This window comes from Ornithorhynchus anatinus, chromosome 4, assembly GCF_004115215.2.
Source record: "Ornithorhynchus anatinus isolate Pmale09 chromosome 4, mOrnAna1.pri.v4, whole genome shotgun sequence".
NCBI classification, from domain to species: Eukaryota; Metazoa; Chordata; class Mammalia; order Monotremata; family Ornithorhynchidae; genus Ornithorhynchus; species Ornithorhynchus anatinus.
Genome location: NC_041731.1, coordinates 119,758,646 through 119,782,541, shown reverse-complemented (window position 1 = coordinate 119,782,541; position 23,896 = coordinate 119,758,646). Strand labels below are relative to the sequence as shown.

General features: G+C 46.2%; 1 protein-coding gene across 1 annotated transcript in view; it reads right to left on the bottom strand.

The window, feature by feature from the left end:
* The window catches only part of TAPT1 (transmembrane anterior posterior transformation 1), a 79,043-nt gene extending 59,775 nt beyond the window's left edge, over positions 1–19,268 (bottom strand). The window contains exons 1-2 of the mRNA XM_029063588.1: positions 19,221–19,268; positions 18,914–19,034 (exon numbers count right to left, since the gene is read on the bottom strand). Of these exons, the coding sequence (XP_028919421.1) occupies positions 18,914–19,034; positions 19,221–19,268 (169 nt within the window). The remainder of the gene's footprint in view (positions 1–18,913; positions 19,035–19,220) is intronic.
* Positions 19,269–23,896: the final 4,628 nt, after the last annotated feature.

The following is a 23,896-nucleotide window of genomic DNA, read 5'->3' as shown; positions in this document are numbered from 1 at the left end:
ATATTATTCGTCTGAGAAAATTGGATCTGACTTTAAGAACAAGTTTTCAAGAACTTTACTTTTTAATGGTATTTATTAATGATAATGACATTTAAGCGCTTACTATATGTAAAGCAATTAAGCACTTACTATGTGCCGGGCACTGTACTAAGTGCTGGGGTAGATACGAGATTTTTGGGTGGGACACAGTGCATGTTCCCTATGGGGCTCCCAGTCTCAATCCCCAAATTAAAGATGAGATAACAGTCACAGAAATCAGGCGACACCTCCAGGGTTACACAGCAGACGAGTAATAGAGCCAAGATTAGAATCCAGGCCCTCTGACTCCCAGGCCCGTGAGGTCTGCTGTGCTGTGTTGCTGTGTCACACAGCAAACCTTGAGTAAGTCACTTACTTTCTCTGTGCCTCAGCTTCCTCATGTGTAAAATGGGGATTAATCCTACTCCCTACTACTCAGTCTGTGAGCCCTGTGTGGGACAGGGACTGTGTCCAACCTGATTAACTTGTATTTACTTCAGCGCACAGAACAGTGTTTGGCACAAAGTGCTTAACAAGTACCAAGATTATTATTTCAGCAGACAAGTAGCAGAGCCAGGATTAGAATCCAGGTGGAAAGAGTCTGGGCTTCGGAGTCAGAGGTCATGGGTTCGACTCCCGGCTCTGCCACTTGTAAGCTGTGTGACTGTGGGGAAGTCACTTGACTTTTCTGTGCCTCAGTTACCTCATCTGTAAAATGGGGATTAACTGTGAGCCTCACGTGGGACATCCTGATTACCCTGTATCTACCCCAGCACTTAGAACAGTGCTCTGCATATAGTAAGCGCTTAACAAATACCAACATTATTATTACTCCCAGGGCTGTGTACTTTTCACTAGGCCATGCTGTAATTCTGAAGACCATTTGTGTCTAACTTCCATGAAACTCTCTAGATCTAGTATTCTACTGATGCATGTATCTCTTATTTTCACTGAATATTACTATTATTATATTGAAGGACCTCTGTGCCAAACACTGTTCTAAGTGCTAGGGTAGATACAAGATAATCAGGTCAGTCACAGTCCCTGTCCCACATGGGCACACAGGATGAGTAAGAACAGATATTAAACCTCCATTTTACAGCTGAGGAAACAAGCACAGAGAAGCTAAATGACTTACCCCAAGTAGCACAGCAGACAGAGACAGGATTAGAACCCAGATCTTCTGACTCCCAAGCCAATGGACCTTCCTCTTGGGTAAACTATTACTTATCTATATACCTGTTCAGTGTTGGCTTTTATGTCTGTCCACATCAATATTATCTTTGAATGCTACAGGAAGACTGGCATCCTCAAATCACTAGCATAAATCATGTAAATAAATATGCTTAAAAGTGTTTGAGAAGCAGCGTGACCTAATGGATAGAGCACAGGCCTGACAGTGAGAAGGACAGGGTTGAATCCTGGATCTGCCACTAGTCTGCTGTGCAAGCTAGGGCAGGTCACTTCACTTCCCTGTGCCTGTTACCTCATCTGTAAAACAGGGATTAAGACTGAGAGCCCCATGTGGGGCACAGACTGTGCCCAATCTGAGTAGCTTGGCCCTTAATGTCCCAGCCCTTAATGTACTAGTGTACTATGTACCTGGCATATAGTAAGCGCCTAACCGAATACCGTTAAAAAAAAGGGGTTTGTAATATTTGCTACATTTTTGCTTCCTACTGTGATTCAGTATTAGGATTTTTTAAATTCTATAAACTTAATATCTTAAAGGAAACCTTATACAGTCAGCATTTTTTTCAAGGCCATATGAACCCTGGGTATTGACTAAAGGGAAGAATTCATTCAAACATATTTAATCATTTTTATTGAGTGCTTACTGTGTGCAGAGCACTGTTCTAAGAGCTTAGACTGTACTAAGCACTTAGCAATACAGCTATTCCCTTCAGTATGGTCAGCTTCATACTAAAGAGCTAACTGTGCACCCTAAAAGGCTTTTCTAGTTCTCAGCCACTGAAAATGACTACTTCAACTTACCAGGCTCCTAAATGTCATTTTCTTATTTCTGTGGTCATCTATCCATTCTAGAGAACCCTGTCATACAAAAAGATTCTTCTGAGACTAACCCAATATGAAGTTGCCTGAGTGACCTACCTTGGAGAACTCTGACTCCCATGGCTTCAACTATCAGTCAATGGGATCTTTCGAGTGTTGACTGTGTGCAGAGCACTGTACTAAGTGCTTAGGCGAATACAAGAAGTTGGGACACCTTCTCTGGCCACAATAAGCTTACTGAGCTTACAGTCTACCAACTCCATGCAGACGATTCCCAAATCTACACCTTCAGTTCTGATCTCTCTCCCTCTATGCGGTCTCATGTTTTCTCCTGCCTTCAAAACATCTCTACTTGGATATTCCACCAACACCTCAAATTTAACATGTCCAAAACAGAACTCCTCAACTTCCCACCCAAACCCTCTCCTCCCCTTGAAGTTTTGATAACGGTAGACAGCGTCACCATCCTCCCTGTCTCACAAGCCTGTAACCTTATCCTTGCGTGTTTTAACTCTGCCCTCTCCTCACCCTGGCAAAATTATTTCTCCACCCTTTCTGACACCCATGTCAACTGCCCTCATCAGCTGTTCCCTATGTTTAACTCCCTCCTCAAACCCTCTGTGCCCTGGCCTCTCCCAACCCTTGCTCATGAAAACTTGGACACCTACTTTGAGAAAACTGACCTCCTAAAACCTCCCACTCTCTCCCCCATCCTGACCTTTCTTCGACTCTCCTAACTTTCCCGGCAGTATCTCTATAGGATATCTCCCGCCTTCTCTCAAAATCCACCTCCTCCACCTGAACATCCGCTCCTATTCCTTCGCACCTTATCAAAACACTTGCTCCCTCCCTCCTTGCCTGCTATCTTCAACTGTTTGCTCTCTGACCCACTGCTTTCAGAGAGGTCCATGTCTCCCCAAATCTTAAAAAAACTCTCCCTTGACCCCAGAACTCCCTTCAGTTATCACATTTCCTTCCTACCATTTCTCTCCAAACTCCTTGAGTTGTCTACAGCTGTCTCAAATTCCCCTCCTTCAATTCTCTTCTTCACATCCTCCAATCTGGCTTTCATCCCCTTCACTCCATAGAAACCACCCTCTCTGAAGTCATCATGAACGATCTCCTTCTGGACAAATCCAAAGGCCTCTACTCCATCTTGATCCTCCTTGACCTCTCTGCTGCCTCTGAAACGTCGACCACCCCGTCCTCCTGGTATCATTATCCAACCTTGGCTTCAATGACTGTCCTCTCCTGGTTCTCCTCCTTACCTCTCTGACCTTCTATTACCCTCAGCATCTCTCATTCAACCCACATATACAATCTGCCTCCAAATCCTGTTGGTGCTATCTTCACAATATTGCTAAAATCCACCTTTTCATCTCCAGACCAACTGCTACCATGCTGATCCAAGCACTCATCCTATCCCACCTTGACTACTGCATCGGTCTCCTTGCTGACCTCCCTGACCTGTCTCTCCTCAGTCCATATCTCATTCTGCAACCTGGATCATTTAAAAATAATAAATAAATAGAAAAGGATCAGTCCATGTTTCCCCACTCGAGAACCTCCAGTGGTTGGCCATCCACCTCCCCATCAAACAGCAATCCTTATCAATAGCTGTAAAGCATTCCATCACTTTGCCCCCTCCTACCTTATCTCTGTGATTTCCTACTACACACACAAACCTTGAAACGCTAATGCCAACCTACTCACTGTACTTCGATCTTGTCTTTCTTGCCAGTGACCCCTCACACACAACCTGCCTCTGGCCTGGAACTGCCTCCCTCTTTATATCCAACAGAGGATCACTCTCGCCACTTTCAAAACCTTATTAAAAGCACATCTCTTCTAGGAGGCCTTCCCTAAGCCCTCTCATTTCCCCTAATTCCTCTTCCTCTGCTTCCCCTTTGCACTTGGACTTGTACCCTTTCAGCACTTGATGTTCACCTCACCTCTCAGCCCTAAAGCACTTTAGTACAATATCTATAATTATTGTACTCTCCCAAGCACGTAGTACAGTGCTTTGCACATTGCAAGTGCTCAATAAATATGATCATCTGATTGAAGGGACTCTCCAGGTCACTAAACTGCCTAAACTTATTCTGAAAATAAGTTCCCATCCAGTAGTAGGTAACAAAAGTCATTTAAAATAAAAATTGCAAGAATTTTCTGATTTTCAAGTATCACATATATTAGGAGGAAAATGCGCTTGTTTTAAGAAACAGCCCAAACCGTAATTACCGCAGTCAGTTTTAAATATTTTTTACTTCTTAAGAATCTTCTGGTGAGTAAGCTGATGCATGAACTTAACTGACCACTGAACTTTGATATCTGGCAAAGGGTAGATTCAAAGAGAATATGCAACGGTTAACACACAAAAGCACACAATCTTTGGAATTCGATCTCTGAACCAAAAGTAAACACTACCATAGGTCTGTGGTCACTAAGTCACCAAAAACGAGCTCTGAGCAAAGCATGAGAAAAATTATTAGAGCCTTGCCCTCCCCACCTGCCCAATGGCAATCTGAATTTTTCTACAATTCAAAACCATTGAAACAGTTGGAGGGTGAGTTTTCCTTTCCTACCCACCAACAACAGGGGGAGGAAGTCACAATCTTGCAACTTGTGTGCCAGGCCAAAAAGGATTGCAGCCCCCTGGACCGCTGCTCCCTGCCCTTGGAGCTCCAGGGTCCCCGGGGGTGGGGACTGAGGCTGCAGGATCTCGCCAGTTCCTTACTGCCGGGGAGAGGTCCATCTGATCGATCAATCAATCACATTTATAGAGCACTTACTTCATGCAGAGCAGTTGTACTAAGATCTGGGGAGAATTCACTACAACAAAGTTGGTAGACATGATCCCTGTCCACAAGGAACATACAGTCAAGAGGGGGAGACAGACACTAAAATAAATTATGGCCCCCATTTTGGAAAAGTCATGGCTGAGGACTAGTAGAGAAACAGTGTGGTCTAGTGGACAGAGCACGAGTCTGGGAGTCAGAAGGACCTGGGTTCATATCCCGGTTCTGCCACTTGCCTGATGTATGATTTAGGGCAAGCCACTTAATTTCTCTGTGCCTCAGTATTTCTCATCTGTAAACTGGGGATTAAGATTGTGAGCCCCATGTGGAACCTGGACAATATCCAGACTGCTTAGCTTGTATCTACCCTAGAGCTTAGTACAGTGTCTGGCACATAGTAAGCTCTTAACAAATATAAACAAAACAAAACAAACAAAACCCTTGCTTTTCTTATCTCTGTATCTGTTGTGTTTTGCTGTAGTTTCTTTTTGGGACTCAGTGATACATGAACTTCATCGCACTCGTCCATTTAATCCACTCACCAGCATTTTCCTTGGGTATGACTCCTCAGTCCCTAGAAACAGGGTCAACCCAGAGAAACCAGAGGATTATCTTTTCATTTCTAATCCTAACCCACTTTCCACCTACCCAGTTTGCTCTGAACATCACTAGGTCCCCCAATTTAGGTTTATTTCATGTTGTCTCTCTTTACATCTATTCTTTCCCTTTCCTAAAAGCATCCATTTTATCTTTTTTGGGACATTTCTCTAGCATTCTACAGCTCCCCCTAAATTATCTGCAATGATGCAGTCCTACTTAATCATTCCAGTATAGCTTAATACTTTTCACAACCTGGCTCCACCTGACTTCAAGAATTCTCCGTAAAGACTTTAAGCTAAATGCAATCTAATCTTGAATGACTGTTCTTACATTTTACTTCCAATTCTTGAGACTTTATATTTTACAAATATCATTCTTCACCATGTTATCTCTGAATCTTAAATTGAGATGGCTCCAACTGTCTCTAGTCCAAATGTTTTCCGATCTCTAACACGAACCTTCTCATCGTGCCCCGATCCCATCTCTCTCGCTGCCGACCCTTGCCCACGCTCTTCCTCTGGCCTGGAACTCCCTCCTCTTTCACATCTGAGAGATCACTACTCCTCTCCATCTTCAACACCCCTCTAAAATTTTATCTCCTCAAAAGAGCCTCCCCTGACCAACCACTCATCACCCCACCCTACTTGCCCTCTCTTCTGTATTCCTTCTGCACATGGGTCTGTACATGGGAAGCAGCGTAGCTCAGTGGAAAGAGCCTGGGCTTCGGAGTCAGAGGTCATGGGTTCGACTGCCGGCTCTGCCACTGGGCAGCTGTGTGACTGTGGGCAAGTCACTTAACTTCTCTGTGCCTCAGTTCCCTCATCTGGAAAATGGGGATGAAGACTATGAGCCTCACGTGGGACAACCTGATGACCCTGTATCTACCTGGTGCTTAGAACAGTGCTCGGCATGTAGTAAGCGCTTAACAAATACCAACATTATTATTATTACCCCTTAAGCGCTTGGATAATTACCCCACTATCACAGTATGTATGTACTTATCCCTACAGTCTGCCTCTTCCCCTATCAGTAATGTATTTAAATATGTCTCTCCCTCTCCATTGAAACCTCCTTGGGGGCAGGAATTGCGTCTACCAACTCAATCACTCAATCAGTGGTACTGATTGAGCACTTACTGTGTGCAGAACGCTGTACAAAGCGCTTGGGAGAGTACACCATAGTTGACATGCCCCCTGCCCATAGCAAGCTGAGTCATGATGTGCAGTGGGGTTGTTTCCAACTTTTACGGATGATTTGTGGTCACCAGGTAGTGGTGGAGCAGTGGTCTGAATCATAACAATAGTTTGCAGTACTTAGGAGCTTAGGGTGCACAGTCCCAGGCTATACTTCTTGTGTACCAGAGGGGAGGCAGTCTGATGCAGTGGAAGGGGAGCGAGGCCGGGTTCTGGAGGATTTACGTTTTTGTTCCGGTTCTGACTCTTGCCTTGCTGCGTGACCTTGGGCCAGTCACTTCACTTCTCTACATCTCAATTTCCTCGTCGGTACAATGGGTGTAATAATACTGGTCTTTCCCTACTTTCCAGGGGTGCTGTGAGGACTAAAATGGGTTTTGTGAAAGTATTCTGGGAAAGAAAGCATTACATAAAAAGCAAGATACTAGCAAGAGGAAAGAAAGAGATGTATCCACCAAACCCCACCAAAAGCAGCTAAACATCTTAAGTAAATTAATCCAGGTTATTTGTAGACTCCAGTCATCCAAAAGTAATAATTTTAGAGAAGCAGCATGGCTCAGTGGAAAGAGCACGGGCTTTGGAGCCAGAGGTCATGGGTTCGAATCCCGGCTCCGCCACTTGTCAGCTGTGTGACTGTGGGCAAGTCACTTCACTTCTCTGTGCCTCAGTTACCTCATCTGTAAAATGGGGATGAAGACTGTGAGCCCCACGTGGGACAACTTGATTCCCTTGTGTCTACCCCACCGCTTAGAACAGTGCTCTGCACATAGTAAGCGCTTAACAAATACCAACATTATTATTATTATAATTTGATCTAGGGGAGTAGTAAGCTAGTTCGTTCACTCTTTTTGGCCTACCTATTGAAAGAGAAAGGAGAGGTGCCTTTTAAAACAATAAGGAGGATGACAGATTCAATTATTGTACTTTTTAAATGGGATGGGATGGTAATGGGAATATGACTACCAACTCAACTATACACTCTCCCAAAAGCTTAGTTTAGGGCTCTGCACACTAAGCACTCAATAAATACGATGACTGATTAATTACCCACTCTGAATAAACAGCTCATAATGATATTTCATCGCTAATATTTGATTTTCTCGAGGCAGAATTCAGGAATGTCTTGCAATGGGACAGTGGGGAAAGTGAACCAATACTCCACCGTAATGAACTCTCCAAGGTGCTTAGTACAGTGCTCTGCATAAAGTGAGCACTCCAATGGCATTGATTCTTCTCTCGATGTCATTTATTGTGCACCTAATGAATGCATCGGTCCCGGGGATTCGAACACACCCTGTTTCTAATCCCACTTCTGCCTGCTAAGGCTTTCAGCGTGGCTTAGCAGAAAAAGCACGGGATTGGAAGTGAGAGGTCATGGGTTCTAAGGCTGGCTCCATCGCTTGTCAGCTGTGACTTTGGGCAAGTCACTTCACTGCCTCAGTTACCTCATCTGTAAAATCGGGATGAAGACTGTGAACCCTAAGTGGGACAACCTTAAAGCTCACCTCCTCCAAGAGGCCTTCCCAGACTGAGCTCCCCTCTTTTTCCCTCTGCTCCCTCTACCCCTCCCCTTTCACCTCTCTGCAGCTAAACTCTCTTCTCCCCCCTTTCCCTCTCCTCCTTCCCCTCTCCCATCCCACCCCCTGAGCACTGTACTTGTCTGCTCAACTGTATATATCTTCATCACCCTATTTATTTTGTTTAATGAGACGTACATCACCCTGATTCTATTTGCCATTGTTTTTATGAGATGTTCTTCCCCTTGACTCTATTTACTGCCATTGTTCTTGTCTGTCCGTCTCCCCCGATTAGACTTTAAGCCCGTCAAAGGGCAGGGACTGTCTCTATCTGTTGCCAACTTGTATATTTCAAGCGCTTAGTACAGTGCTCTGCACATAATAAGCGCTCAATAAATACTATGAATGAATGAACAATCTGATTACCATGTATCTATCCCAGTGCTTAGAACAGTGCTTGGCACATAGTGAGCGCTTAACACATACAAACATTATTATTACCATCAGTAGAGAAGATTACTGACTGAAAAACCACTTGTTCCACGAGGTGGGCAGCAAGCCGAGCCCAGGCCTGAGCCTGGAAAAATAGTGGAATAACATGGGTGGCAAAGACAGGCAGCAGCTACAAAGGCGATTGTCTGCCAGGCCCGACAGCTACCCACTGGTACTATGCTGCAGTCACTCTGGCCGTCTTCCTGACTTCCCTATCACTGTGGATAGTATGACCATCCTTCCCGTCTCTCAAGCCCGCAACCTCGGTGTCATCTTTGACTCGGCTCTCTCGTTCACCCCACACATCCGATCCGTCACCAAGACCTGCCGGTCTCACCTTGATAATATCGCCAAGATCCGCCCTTTCCTCTCCACCCAAATGGCTATCTTACTGGTCCGGGCTCTCATAATATCCCGGCTGGATTACTGTGTCAGCCTCCTCTCTGATCTCCCTTCCTCCCCTCTCTCCCCACTCCAGTCTATTCTTCATTCTGCTGCCCGGCTCATCTTGCTGCAGAAACGCTCTGGGCCTGTCACTCCCCTTCTTAAAATCCTCCAGTGGTTGCCTATCGACCTTCGCACAAAACAAAAACTTCTCACTCTAGGCTTCAAGGCTCTCCATCACCTTGCCTCCTCCTACCTCTCCTCCTTTCTCTCTTTCTATCGCCTACTCCGCACGCTCCGCTCCTCTGCCACCCACCTCCTCACCGCTCCCCGTTCTCGCCTATCCCGTCGACCCCTGGGCCACGTCCTCCCGCGGTCCTGGAATGCCCTCCCTCCTCACCTCCACCAAACTGATTCTCTTCCCGTCTTCAAAGCCCTACTGAGAACTCACCTCCTCCAAGAGGCCTTCCCACACTGAGCTTCCCCTTTTCCCTCTGCTCCCTCTGCTGCCCCTCGCTTCACCTCCCTTCAGCTAAGCCCCTTTTTCCTCCCCTTTCCCTCTCCTCCTCCCCTCTCCCTTCCCCTCCCCTCAGCACTGTGATCGTCGCTGCTCACTTGTATATACATTTTTATTACCCTATTTATTTCGTTAATTATTCTATTTATTGCTATTGTTTTTGTCTGTCTGTCTCCCCCGATTAGGCTGTAAGCCCGTAAATGGGCAGGGACTGTCTCTATCTGTTGCCGAATTGTACATTCCAAGAGCTTAGTACAGTGCTCTGCACATAGTAAGCGCTCAATAAATACTATCGATTGAATGAATGAATGAACGGGCAACACCTCATTGTGCTCCACCCCTGCCCTCCCTGTCAGTCCTCTTCTCACTGGGTCACAGAGGGCAACGGCAGGGTAGAAATGCCACTGTGCAAATGACCAGCACCAGAATCAATTCCTTCGTGCATGTAACAAACCCGTCTACTTGATTGAAAAGCAAAGCCCACCCACCAACAGGAGGCTTCATCATAGAATCCAGAGCACTGTATTAAGTGCCTAGGAGATAACGGAAAAAGAAAAACGAAACACACACATTCTGTGCTCTAAGGGCTTTACGATACAACTTAAGCAGTTGGACCACATAATTGAGATTAGCCTTCAGTTACATTTGTGAACAATAATGTGAATGGTAGCTTTGGTTTAAGCTATAGACTGTAAACTCCTAATTTCATTGAATGAATGTGTGAATGAAATTTTAAATTTATTTTCATTGTTCATCAATGTACAAGAAAAAAATACTGCTTCTACACGGTGAAGGATTCAAGGTTTGTTGAAGCTATTTTACACAAGTATAAGCTAAGCAGCTATAAAATCCACGGGCAGAAACTTCCTAAGCTAGATGTCATCTCCCCCATCCTCTGTTTTTAGTCAGTGGTCATCCCCCAGTTACGATGCCTTTAAAACCCCATTAAGAATCCTGATATGAAGTGACCAAAACACAGCTCAAACTTTTGCCAAATGATATGCCATTAAGAGGAAAAGTAGAAGCGTGAGCCTCTTCTAGACTGTGAGCCCACTGTTGGGTAGGAACTGTCTCTGTTGCCGAACTGTACTTTCCAAGCACTAAGTAGAGTGCTCTGCACACAGCAAGTGCTCAATAAATACAACTGATTGAAATACGTTCACTGACATGCCAGAAAACATTTTTCTTTGTCATTTTGTTGAATAAGTAAAACTGTCAATTTTTAAATGATTTAAATTCAAAGGTTTAAGGATTTATAGATTCCTTAAAATCAGCCCAGGAAAAAACCAATTTACTAAAAGTGTAAAATTAGAGCCATGCCACTATATTGTGAGCAAGGATTGTCCCTCTTTATTACTGTATTGCATCTTCCCAAGTGCTTAATACAGTGCTCTGCACACAGTAAGCGCTTAATAAATACAACTGAATGAATATATTTGCACCTAATATGCTAGTATTTATAGATTACATGAATTCCTCTGCCTGCTTTCTCCAACAGACTCATGTAACTTTTTGTTTTTTCAGATTTTTTGTTTTTTCAGATTCCAAAGAATATGACAAGGGAGGCAGTTCAGTCTCAAGAGTTTCACTTCTGTTCTGCTTAAATTGGGATGTCTGGTCAAGTTAACCTAGGAATCCCTAACAAACCTACCTAGCTTCCAAAGTTCTGAGCTCAAAGCAGTTTTGGATGAGAATTTAGCCCTGGGTCCAAGGCACCTGGAATGGAGATTCCCATTGGAGCACTCCTGAAATGGTGAGAAAGAAAGGCCAAAATATCGCTAAACTAAGATCAGGTTAAACAGTTTGGTCAGGGTTCAAATGCTAGTTGATGACAGTGGAAAAAATATCAGAGTTGAGAAAACTTCCTTCCTTAATCTCAACTATTCTGCATGCAATTAGAAAACACATGCACTATTCTGCAAGTAAGTAAAAACCAGGGAAAGAAAACAACCTAAAACACACAAAGGACATCTGACTAGATGTAATTAAATTGAACAGTATTTGTTGAACCCTATTATGACCACTTTAATGAAGGAAATTAAACAGTTTAACCAGAGTCACCATTAAATCAGGGCCCGGAATTTTAACGTCTTAATAAACCTTCTTCATACTGACCATGATGCCTTCATAATGATGATGATAATAATATTTATTAAGGGCTTGTGCTGTGCCAATCTCCCTTATTAAGCACAGAAGTACATGCTGGATAATCAGATCACACTATCAAAAATGAAACTACAATTTGAAACTGGTGCAGGTTCTCACAACACAGTTTTCACATACAGAGTTATTTGTTCAATGCGATTAACTGCATTTCAATACAACATTTCTCATAAATGGTCCTCAAATGATCAGGATTTAACCACTTACCCAAAATGCCGAACATCTGGATCAGAAGCCTAACAATTCCCATTTCCAGCTCCAGGTCAAAGAGCTTATTTGATTAAAACACCAAGAACTTTTAAAAGGAGATCAGCAGCTTGTCTTGGGGAAAACTAATTACATTTCCTCTGCTCCAACTAGAGTTCTAATCTATCCTACACTACTGAGCAAAAAGGTATTTCCTAATTCTGTGTTGTGAACAGCTTTATCCTATTTGAAAAATGACACTAGGTAGTGGTCCACTGAATTTTACCTACAAGAGACTCTTTCTACCCCTCCAGTCTACTCCCGAATCCTTCCAATTCTTCCTCCACACCATTTCCAGAATCTGCCTGTTCCTCTCTATCCAAATTGCTAAGACACTGGTCCAGAAATGTGTCATATCCTAGGATGACTACTGCATCAGCCTTCTTTTTGACCCTCCCACCTCTCCTCTCTCCAATCCAAACGTCACTCTGTTCCCCGGATCATTTTTCTATAGCACTCTGTGCTGCCCAAGTCTACTCACCCTTCAAAAACCTGCAGTGATTGTCCACTCCTCACCTCATCAAGCAGGGTATTCTGAGAACAGTGCTCGGCACATAGTAAGCGTTTAACAGATACCATCATTATTATTTAAACACTTGATCAAATCTTAACCTCTTATCTCCTCTTTCTTCCTGCTACAACCCCAGCTTGCCATCTTCCTTCCCCTCAAACTAGCCCATTCACTGGGCCTCTTTCTTGTCTCTTCTACCCGCATCCTCTCGTGTCTTCCCGGAGGGCTTCCCTGAGGAATCGCTAACCCCCTGCAAATGATATGCCCCAAATGCCATTTCAGGCCTTCCAATCTAATTGAAAACTGGAAATCGACTGCTGAGGACAGCCCAGCATGGCACACTGCCACGAAGGAGGGTGCGGCTCTCTCTAAGCAAATGCTTCACCTACAGAGGGACAAGGAGGCAAAAGAGAGCACAGTGCCAGGAGCCGCAAATATTAAGCACATCGCCACCATAAGCGATAACCTTTTCATGTGTCCAGTGGGACTGTGGATCCCTCATTGGACTTTTTCAGCCACACACGTACTCGTAGGTGAACTTCACCACTTCTTGGTATATATGTGTGTGTAAATCTTCATATAAATGCATAGATATTATATAGATATCGATCAATGGTATTTACGGAGTGCTTACTACATGCCGAGTACTGTGCTAAGTGCTTGGGAGAGTACAATGCAATGGAATTAGCAGACACGGTCCCTGTCCGTAATGAGCTTGTCTTTCTTATTCAAAGAAGTGGCAAGTCAGATATTCTCATTTTGGGGATGGACCTACCAAGGAGGATGTACAAAGCCGAACCAGGGCTAATACCTTGACCGTGGCCAGCAGACCAAAGCTGAATCTAACAACATGCCTGGAGACCTCAGTGAAAAAGAATGTGAGAACTACATCTTAATGGGAAAATCATGATATTTACACAACCATGAGCATTACAGACCTCTCTCTCTCTCCTCTCTCTATCACGGGAATTTAGCAATTCATCCTTTAGTGACCGATTTAACCACTCTGAATTACTTGTAGGGCAGGGGCGACTCTGCGGTATCTGGAGCCAAAGCAACAGATCGTCTGCAACAAGCCTCCTTCATGCTTCTGAAAACTTGATTCTTCTTTCTGCCAATCAAACACTTTCTGAACATCATCTGTGAGTCAAGAGGGGCAGCTGACCGATAATAATAATTTTGATCTTTAAAGGGCTCACCAAGAACTGTCACAAGCACTGGAGTAGATACAAGATCAACGGATTGGACACAAGTCCTGTACGAGATTCACAATCTAAGCAGGGAGAACAGGTATTTAATGACCATTTTACAGATGAGGAAATTGGGGCACAAAGAAGTTGAGTGACTTGCCCAAGGTCACACAACAGGTAAATGGCAGACAGGGGATTAGAACCCAGGTCATCTGACTCCCAAGCCCATGGTCTTTTCAATAAATCACTTTCACTCTTGACCACTGACTGTAAAATAAGGTTTCATATAATGGAGTAGATTAGTATAAAATACTGTATATGAAAATCAATCAAATGCTTAAGGAGATTATCTTCTAAAGTTTCCCAAAGATTGCAAAGATATATTTTTAATTCTGAAAAGTTGATTTTCTATTCTAATAAGTAAAACACCTCTACTTTCCCATCTCCAGCAAAGGGATTTCTGAAATTCAGATATATTTAAAGAAATAGTGGTGAAGCCTGGCATCATCCAAATCTATTTATCAGAGTGCTTTTTATCTTCCAGTGTACTCACTCAGCCAAAAGGCCAATTTAATTTTTTTTGCTTGGCTTAGTAATGCCTGCCAATCCCGAAAGTAAATAATCATTCAATATAGCATTATTTAATTGAGATGTAAACAAAACAACACAATTAGAAACTTGAGAAAAAAGATGAAAAGTTTAAGTGAACAACATGATGAACTTGAGCAATTTTAAGGATACTGCTGCTTCACTCTATGAATAAATCACATATTAAATTGGCTTCATTTTATAAATTCCAGCAAAACATATGTCTGATATGGGGAAGCAGCGTGGCTGGAGAAGCAGCGTGGCTTAATGGAAAGAGCCGGGGTTTGGGAGTCAGAGGACATGGGTTTTAATTAATCCCTGCTCCGCCGAATGTCCGCTGCGTGACCTTGGGCAAGTCATTTAACTTCTCTGTGCCTCAGTTACCTCATCTGCAAAATGGGGTTTAAAAGTGTGAACCCCACGAGGGAAAAGTTGATTACCTTGTATCTACACCAGTGCTTAGAACAGTGCTAGACACATAGTAAGTGCTTAACAAATAACATAATTATTATTTAGATAATTCAAAGAAAGCATCTGGTAGGATGCTATAAAACCATGAAAAAAAAAAACATTTGGTCATTTGCTATTAAAATATAAGCACTACCCTTTCTGTTTCAGTTTTCCCATATCACAGTAACGGAGGGAACAGATTATTCGTTTCACTTTCAGACTTGATGAGCTTCTGAAAAAAATCTACAGGAGTTAAGCATCCTTTCTTTAATTGAAAGTAAACACTTTTTAACTCCGTGATATGAAAAAAGAATTACTAACGGTTCACTTTTAAAACAATTAACAGCCGAGGAGATTTTTATCAGCTCATCTCTGACACCAACGTTTCTTTGAGGCAGTCATATTCACAGATGGAGTAGCATCGCTGAACATCAACTGGAAAAAATGGCAACTGTACTCACAGTCCTGACTTGCTCATATATGTTAGAAAAATGGACCGACCAATATCAAATTGGTCAGAAGATGGGCCACAAACCCTGAAAAAAACCCACCCATCTCCACCTGGCTCAAAATACTGAAACATGAGAAACAAAACCAGACGCAGTGTCGTCTGGTGGATAGAGCACAGATCTGGGCGTGAGAGGGACCTGGGTTCTAATCCCAGATCTGCCACTTGTCGTCTGGTGACCTTGAACAAGTAACTTAACTTCTCTGTGCCTCAGTTATCTCATCTGTAAAATGGAGATCAGGACTGTAAACCTCAGGTGGGACACGGCCTGTGTCCAACCTGATTAGCTTGTCTCACCCCTAGAGTTTAGAACAATGTTTAGCAATTGCGGCATTTTGTTGCGTACTTAAATACCATTATCATTACCGTTTCAATTTTAGAGACCCACCACCCGTCCCAGTGTTCAAGTGATATTTTTATATCTGCATGCCTCACCGTTGCACCGTTAATGAAAACATCACAACGATACATCGCTTAGCGGAACTTCGGAAACCACAACAATTTATTTTCTCTGCTCTGACAGTGACGTTCAGGTCGACGTGAGCCGCAGAGTTGGACGACTTTGAAAGAGGGAAGAAACATCCCCTGCAGCAAGGGGATCACACTCACACTGGGGCAAGGCTTTCCAAGAAGTCTTCCCCGGACAAGGAAGGTCTCTTCAATCAATCCATCCTATCTGTTGAGCATTTATTGTGAGCAGAGCGATGTACTAAACACTTGGGAGTAGAGAAGCAGTGTGGCTCAGCGGAAAGAGCACGGGCTTGGGAGTCCTTCGAATCCTGTCACTGCCACTTGTCAGCTGTGTGACTGTGGGAAAGTCACTTCACTTCTCTGTGCCCCAGTTTCCCCATCTGCCCAATGACGATTAAGTCTGGGAGCCTCACTGGGACAACCTGATTACCTTGTATCTACCCCAATGCTTTGAACAGTGCTTGACACATTATAAGCGCTTAATGAATTCCATCATTATCATTATTTTTTGTGCCTCAGACCTCTTATATGCAAAATAGGGATTCAATACCTGTTTTCTCTCCTACTTCCTACTTAGTGGAAAGAGCCCGGCCTTGGGAGTCAGAGGTCGTGGGTTCTAATCCCTGCTCCGCCACTTGTCTACCGTGTGAACCTAGGCAAGCCGCTTCAATTCTCTGGGGCTCAGTTCCCCCATCTGTAAAATGGGGATTAAGACTGTGAGCCCCATGTGGGACAACCTAATTACCTCCTACCTACCTTCATTAATATAGTGCCTGGCACATAGTAAGCACTTAAATACTATCCTCATCATTACTGTCTGTATCTACCGCGGAGCTTAGTTCACTGTCTGGCACACAGTAAGCACTTAAATACCACCATTATTCTTACTGCTTGTTATCTACCCTGGCGTTTAGTTCACTGTCTGGCACATAGTAAGCGCTCAACAAATACCATCATTACTACTATTGCTTGTATCTACTCCAGTGCTTACTAGAAGGAGCCAGAGCTTGGAAGCCAGAGGTCATGGGTTCTAATCCCGGCTCCGCCACTTGTCAGCTGTGTGACTTTGGGCAAGTCACTTCACTTCTCTGGGCCTCAGTGACCTCATCTGTCAAATGGGGATGAAGACTGTGAGCCCCACGGGGGACAGCCTTGTATCTCCCCCAGCGCTCAGAACAGGGCACACAGAAAGCGCTTAACAAATGCCATCATTATCATTATTACAGTGTGTGGCACATAGGAAGCCCTTGAGAAATTTGATGATAATAATAATAATGATTACTGTAAGCGCTCTGCAGACACGACGGGTGTTATTGTTGGGGCTGGACGTCGCCGGGCCTGGTCCCCTTTCCCTCTGCTCCTCCTCCCCTCCCCATTTTTCCTCCTCTTTCCCTCTGCTCTACCCCCTTCCCCTCCCCACAGCACTTGTGTATATTTGTATGTATTACTTATTATTCTATTTATTCTATTAATGATGCGTACATATCTATGATTTTATTTATCTATTTTGATGGCATTGATGCCTGTCTACTTGTTTTGCTGTCTGTCTCCCCCGTTTAGACTGTGAGCCCGTTGTTGGGCAGCAGGGATCGTCTCTACCTGTTGCCCAACTGTACTTTCCGAGCTCTTAGTACAGTGCTCTGCACACAGTAAGCGCTCGATAAAGAGTGCTCTGCACACAGGAGGTGCTCAACAAATAGTGCTCTGCACACAGTAGGAGCTCAGGAAATCGTGCTCTCCAAACAGGAGGCGCTCGGTAAATAATAAAAATGTTGGAATTTGTTAAGTGTTTACTATGAGCCAAGCACTGTTCTAAGTGCTCGGGTAGACACAAGGTAATCAGGTTGTCCCACGTGGGGCTCACAGTCTTCATCCCCATTTGACAGATGATTCATTCATTCATTCAATAGTATTTATTGAGAGCTTACTATGTGCAGAGCACTGTACTAAGCGCTTGGGATGAACAAGTCAGCAACAGATAGAGACAGTCCCTGCCGTTTGACGGGCTTACGGTCTAATCGGGGGAGACGGACAGACAAGAACAATGGCAATAAACAGCGTCAAGGGGAAGAACATCTCGTAAAAACAATGGCAACTAAATAGAATCGAGGCGATGTACAATTCATTAACAAAATAAATAGGGTAATGAAAATATATACAGTTGAGCAATGAGGGAACTGAGGCCCAGAAAAGTGAAGTGACTTGTCCAAGGTCACACAGCAGACAAGTGGCGGAGCCAGGATTCGAACCCACGCTCTCTGACTCCCAAGGCCGGGCTCTTTCCACTGAGCCACGCTGCTTCTTTAGTGCTCTGCACACAGTAGGTGCGCGATAAACAGTGCTCTGCACATAGCAGGCGCTCGACAAAGTATTCTGCACATAGTAGGCGCTTAATAAATAGTGCTTTGCACATAGGTGTTCGATAAACAGTGCTCTGCACACAACAGGCGCTCGATAAACAGTGCTCTGCACATAGTAGACGCTCGACAAAGAGTGCTCTGCACATAGTAGGTGCTTGATAAAGAGTGTTCTGCACACAGTAGGCGCTCGACAAAGTGTTCTGCACATAGTAAGTGCTCATAAAGTGCTCTGCACACAGCAGGTGCTCGATAAAAAGTGTTCTGGACATAGTAGGCGCTCGATAAAGAGTGCTCTGCATATAGTAGGCGCTCGATAAAGAGTGCTCTGCACATAGTAGGCGCTCGATAAAGCGTGTTCTGCACATAGTAGGCGCTCGATAAAGAGTGTTCTGCGCATTCATTCATTCATTCATTCATTCAATAGTATTTATTGAGCGCTTACTATGTGCAGAGCACTGTACTAAGCGCTTGGGATGAACAAGTCGGCAACAGATAGAGACAGTCCCTGCCGTTTGACGGGCTTACGCATAGTAGGTGCTCGATAAAGAGTGTTCTGCACATAGTAGGCGCTCGACAAAGTGTTCTGCACACAATAGGCGCTCGACAAAGTGTTCTGCACATAGTAGGAGCTCGATAAAGACTGTTCTGCACATAGTAGGCACTTGATAAAGAGTGTTCTGCACATAGTAGGCGCTCGATAAAGAGTGTTCTGCACATAGTAGGCGCTCGATAAAGAGTGCTCTGCACATAGGAGGTGCTCGATAAGCACAATGAGGGAATGCATAAATAGGACTGAGTGAGTGAGTGAGTGAGTGAAGTGTGTGTGGCGTGCGGGCCCCAGGCCCCTCCCCCCGCCCCGTCGGGTCCCGCCCCCCCCCCCCCCCGGCCCCGCACCTGAGCGGCCCTTGCTGGTGTCCCGGCGGCGGTCGCTCTCGTAGAAGCCGAGGGTCTCGGGGGGCGGCGGCGGAGAGGAAGGAGGAGGAGGAGGAGGAGGAGGAGGAGGAGGAGGAGAGGCCTGAGGGGCGTGAGGGGGCTGAGGGGGCTGAGGGGGCGGTGGCCCTGTGCCCCCGCCGGGCCCGGGACAGAAGCCCCGGCCGCCGCCGCCGCCGCCGCCGCCGCCGCCTCCCGCCGCCCCCTCGGCGCGGGGCTCCTTCTCCTTCTCCTTCTCCGGGCCGCCGTCGCCATGGCCGCCTCCGCCGGCCCGGGCGGGGTCCGAGGCCGCCTCGCCGCCCCCCGCCACGGCCGCCATGGCCGCCGCCGCCGCCGCCGCCGCCTCAGCCGCCTCGCCCCTCGCGTCACCGCCCCGCGACGCCCGTGACGTCACCAGGGCGCGACCGCCCCCTCCGGACCGCCGCGCGCACGCGCAGAAGCCCCAGCCCGCCCGTCCGCGCCGCGCCGCTCCGATCCGTACTCCGGGCTCCGGGCTCCGCCCGCTCCCGGCTCCGGCTCCGCCCGCTCCCTGATCCGCCCCGGGTCTTCGGGGTGACCTGGGGCCAGTCGCGGCGCTTCATAATAACAAGCAGGATAAGGGTGGTGTTTCTTCATTCATTCATTCATTCATTCATTCAATAGGATTTGTTGAGCGCTCACTATGTGCAGAGCGCTGTACTAAGCGCTTGGAGTGGACAATTCGGCAACAGTTAGAGACCATCCCTGCCCATAAGCACCTACTATGTGCAGAGCACTGTACTAGGCGCTTGGAATTCATTCATTCATTCAATAGGATTGATTTATTGAGCGCTCACTATGTGTAGAGCACTGTACTAAGCGCTTGGAATTCATTCATTCAATAGGATTTATTGAGCGCTTACTATGTGCAGAGCACTGTACTAAGCGCTTGGAATGGACAAATCGATGTACAAATCGGCAACAGATAGAGACGGTCCCTGCCCATAAGCGCCTACTATGTGCAAAGCACTGTACTAAGCGCTTGCAACGTACAAATTGGCAACAAATAGAGACAGTCCCTGCCCAAATGCGCCTACTATGTGCAGAGAATTCATTCAACGATATTTATTGAGCGCTTACTATGTGCAGAGCACTTTGCTAAGCGCTTGGAATGGACAAATCGACAACAGATAGAGTCCCTGCCCATAAGCGCCTACTATGTGCAGAGCACTGTTCTAAGCGCTGGGGGAGATACAGGATCATCAGATTGTCCCACGTGGGGCTCACAGTGGAAAGAGCCCGGGCAGAAGTCATTCCTTCATTCAGTCATATTTACTGAGTGCTTACTGTGTGCAAAGCACTGTACTAAGCGCTTGGGAGAGTACAACACAGCCACGAACGAGACACATTGCCTGCCCACAACAAGCTCACAGTCTACAGGGGGGTACTGACATTAATATAAGTAAATAACGGATATATACATATGTGCTTTGGGGATAGGAGGGAGGATGAATGAAAGGAGCAAGTCAGAATGCAGAAGGAAGTAGAAAAAGAGGAGGGCTTAGTCAGGGAAGGCTTCTTGGAGGAGATTCATTCAATAGTATTTATTGAGCGCTTACTATGTGCAGAGCACTGTACTAAGCGCTTGGAATGGACAATTCGGCAACAGATAGAGACAATCCCTGCCCAGTGACGTGCTTGCAGTCTATTCGAGGGAGACAGATGGACAAAAACATGACAACCTAATAGCAATGAATAGATTCGAGGGGATGTACACCTCATTAACAAAATAAATAGGGTAATAAATAATATATACAAATGAGCACAGTGCTGAGGGGAGGGGAAGGGGGGGCAGAGAGGGAGCAGAGAGAAAAGGAGAAGCTCAGTCTGGGAAGGCCTCTTGGAGGAGGTGAGCTCTCAGTAGGGCTTTGAAGAGGAGAAGAGAATTAGTTTGGCGGAGATGAGGAGGGAAGGCATTCCAGGATAGCGGGAGGACGTGGCCCGGGGGTCGACGGCGGGATAGGCGAGAACGGGGGACGGTGAGGAGGTGGGCGGCAGAGGAGCGGAGCGTGCGGGGTGGGCAGTGGAAAGAGAGAAGGGAGGAGAGGTAGGAAGGGGCAAGGTGATGGAGAGCCTCGAAGCTCAGAGTAAGTTTTAGTTTTGTGTGGAGGTCGACAGGCAACCACTGGAGGTGTTTAAGAAGGGGAGTGACAGGCCCAGAGCGTTTCTGCAGGAAGATGAGCCGGGCAGCGGAGTGAAGAATAGACCGGAGCGGGGCGAGAGAGGAGGAAGGGAGGTCAGAGAGAAGGCTGACACGATAATCGAGATGGGATATTATGATAGCCTGTAGCAGTAAGGTAGCCGTTTGGGTGGAGAGGAAAGGGCGGATCTTGGCGATATAAAGGTGAGACCGGCAGGTTTTGGTGACGGATCGGATGTGTGGGGTGAACGAGAGAGACGAGTCAAAGATGACACCGAGGTTGCGGGCCTGAGAGACAGGAAGGATGGTCGTACCGTCCACGGTGATAGGGAAGTCAGGTAGAGGACAGGGCTTGGGAGGGAAGTTGAGGAGCTCAGTTTTGGACATGTCAGCTCAGTTTTGGACATCAGCATCAGCCACCTCGCTGACATCCCCACATCCTGCCTCTTCCCTCTCTAGCACAGATCATTTTTCTAAAAAGTTCGGTTCATGTCTTCCCACTCCCCGATAATCTACAGTAGTTGCCCATCCACCTCTGCATCAAAAAAACTCCTTAACATCCTCTTTCAAGTTCTCGATCAGCTCCCTCACTCCTACCTTACTTTGCCGATTTTCTACTACAGCCCAGTCTATAGACTTGGTTTCTCCAACGCCACCTACTCACTGTCCCTCGATCTCATCTATCTTGCCACCGACCTCTTACCCACATCCTCAACGGCAGCATGGCATAGTGATTAGAGCATGGGCCTGGGAGTCAGAAGGTCACAGGTTCTATCCCCAGCTCCGCCACTTTCTGCTGGGTGGCCTCGGGCAAGTCGCTTAACTTCTCTGTGCCTCCGTCACCTCATCTGCAAAATGGGGTTTAAGACTGTGAGCCCCGTGCAGGTCAGGGACTGTGTCCAACCCCATTCGTGTGTATCCAACCTCAACGCTTAGTATAACAGTGCCTGGCATGTGGTAAGTGCTTAACAGATATTATTATTACTATTATTATCCTCCCTCTGGCCTGGAACTCCCTCCCCCACATTGCATGACACACCACCACTCTCCCCCCACTTCAAAACCTTATTAAGAAGCCAAAAGGCAATCTCCGATTCAGAACTCATTCCCTCTTCTCCCTCTCACTTCTGCATCATGCAGGCACTTGGATTTGTACTCTAAAAGCACCTATCTACCCCACCCAAAGTTCCACAACTCTTATGTACGTTTCCATAATTTATTTTAATATCTCCCCCTCTAGACTGTAAGCTCTCCGTGAGCAAGGAACGTATCTACCAAGTCACATTGAACTCTCCCAAGCATTTAGTATAGTGGTCAAAGTTAACATGTCCAAAATGCAACTCCTCATATTCCCACCCAAACCCTGCCCTCGTCCTGACTCTCCCATCGCTGCAGACAGCAACACCATCTCCCTGTCTTAAAAGCCTGTGACCTTGGTGTTATCCTCAGGACATCTCTCTTTCAACCCACGGATTCAGTCTGTTACCAAATCCTGCCTGTTCAATCTTCACAATACTCCTAAAACCACTACTTTTCCTCTCTAGCCAAACTGCTACACAGCTAAACCAAGCACTTTTCCTATTCTGTCTCGGTTACTGCATCGGCCTCCTCGCTGACCTTCCTGACTCTTGTCTCGCCTCACTTCAGTCCATAGCTCACTCTTCTGCCTAGATCATTTTTCTACAGAACTTTTCAGTCTATGCTTCCCCACTCCTCAAGAATACCCAGTGGTTGCCCAAACACTTCAACGTTAAACAGAAAACCCTTAAGCACTCAATCACCTTGCCCCTCCAAGCTTACCTCTCTGATTTCCTACTTACAACCCAGCCTGCATATTTGGGCTAATTCATTGCCAACCTACTCACTGTACCTCAGTCTCATCTATGTTATCACTGACACCTTGCCCAGATCCTGTCACTGGCCTGGAATTCCCTCCCTCTTCGTATATGACAGCCGATCACTCTCCCCACCTTGAAAACCTCCCCCTCCCTTCAGACTCGTATCTCCTCCTGCCTCCAGGATGTCTCTACCTGGATGTCTGCCCGCCACCTAAAACTCAACATGTCCAAAACTGAGCTCCTCGTCTTCCCTCCCAAGCCCTGTCCTCTTCCTGACTTCCCTATCACTGTGGATAGTATGACCATCCTTCCCGTCTCTCAAGCCCGCAACCTTGGGGTCATCCTTGACTCGGCTCTCTCGTTCACCTCACACATCCAATCCGTCACCAAAACCTGCCAGTCTCACCTTTATAATATCGCTAAGATCCGCCCTTTCCTCTCCACCCAAACGGTTATCTTACTGGTACCGACTCTCATGATATCCCGGCTGGATTATTGTGTCAGCCTTCTCTCCGACCTCCCTTCCTCCCGTCTCTCCCCGCTCCAGGCTATTCTTCATTCCGCTGCCCGGCTCATCTTCCTGCAGAAACGCTCTGGGCAGGTCACTCCCCTTCTTAAAAACCTCCAATGGTTGCCTAGCGACCTCCGCACAAAACAAAACTTCTCACTCTAGGCTTCAAGGCTCTACATCACCTTGCCCCTTCCTACCTCTCCTCCCTTCCCTCTTTCTACTGCCCACCCCGCACGCTCCGCTCCTCTGCCGCGCACCTCCTCCCCGTCCCCCGTTCTCGCCTATCCCGCCATCGACCCTGGGCCACGTCCTCCCGCTGTCCTGGAATGCCCTCCTTCCTCTCCTCTGCCAAACTAACTCTCTTCCCCTCTTCAAAGCCCTACTGAGAACTCACCTCCTCCAAGAGGCCTTCCCAGACTGAGCTTCCCCTTTTCCCTCTG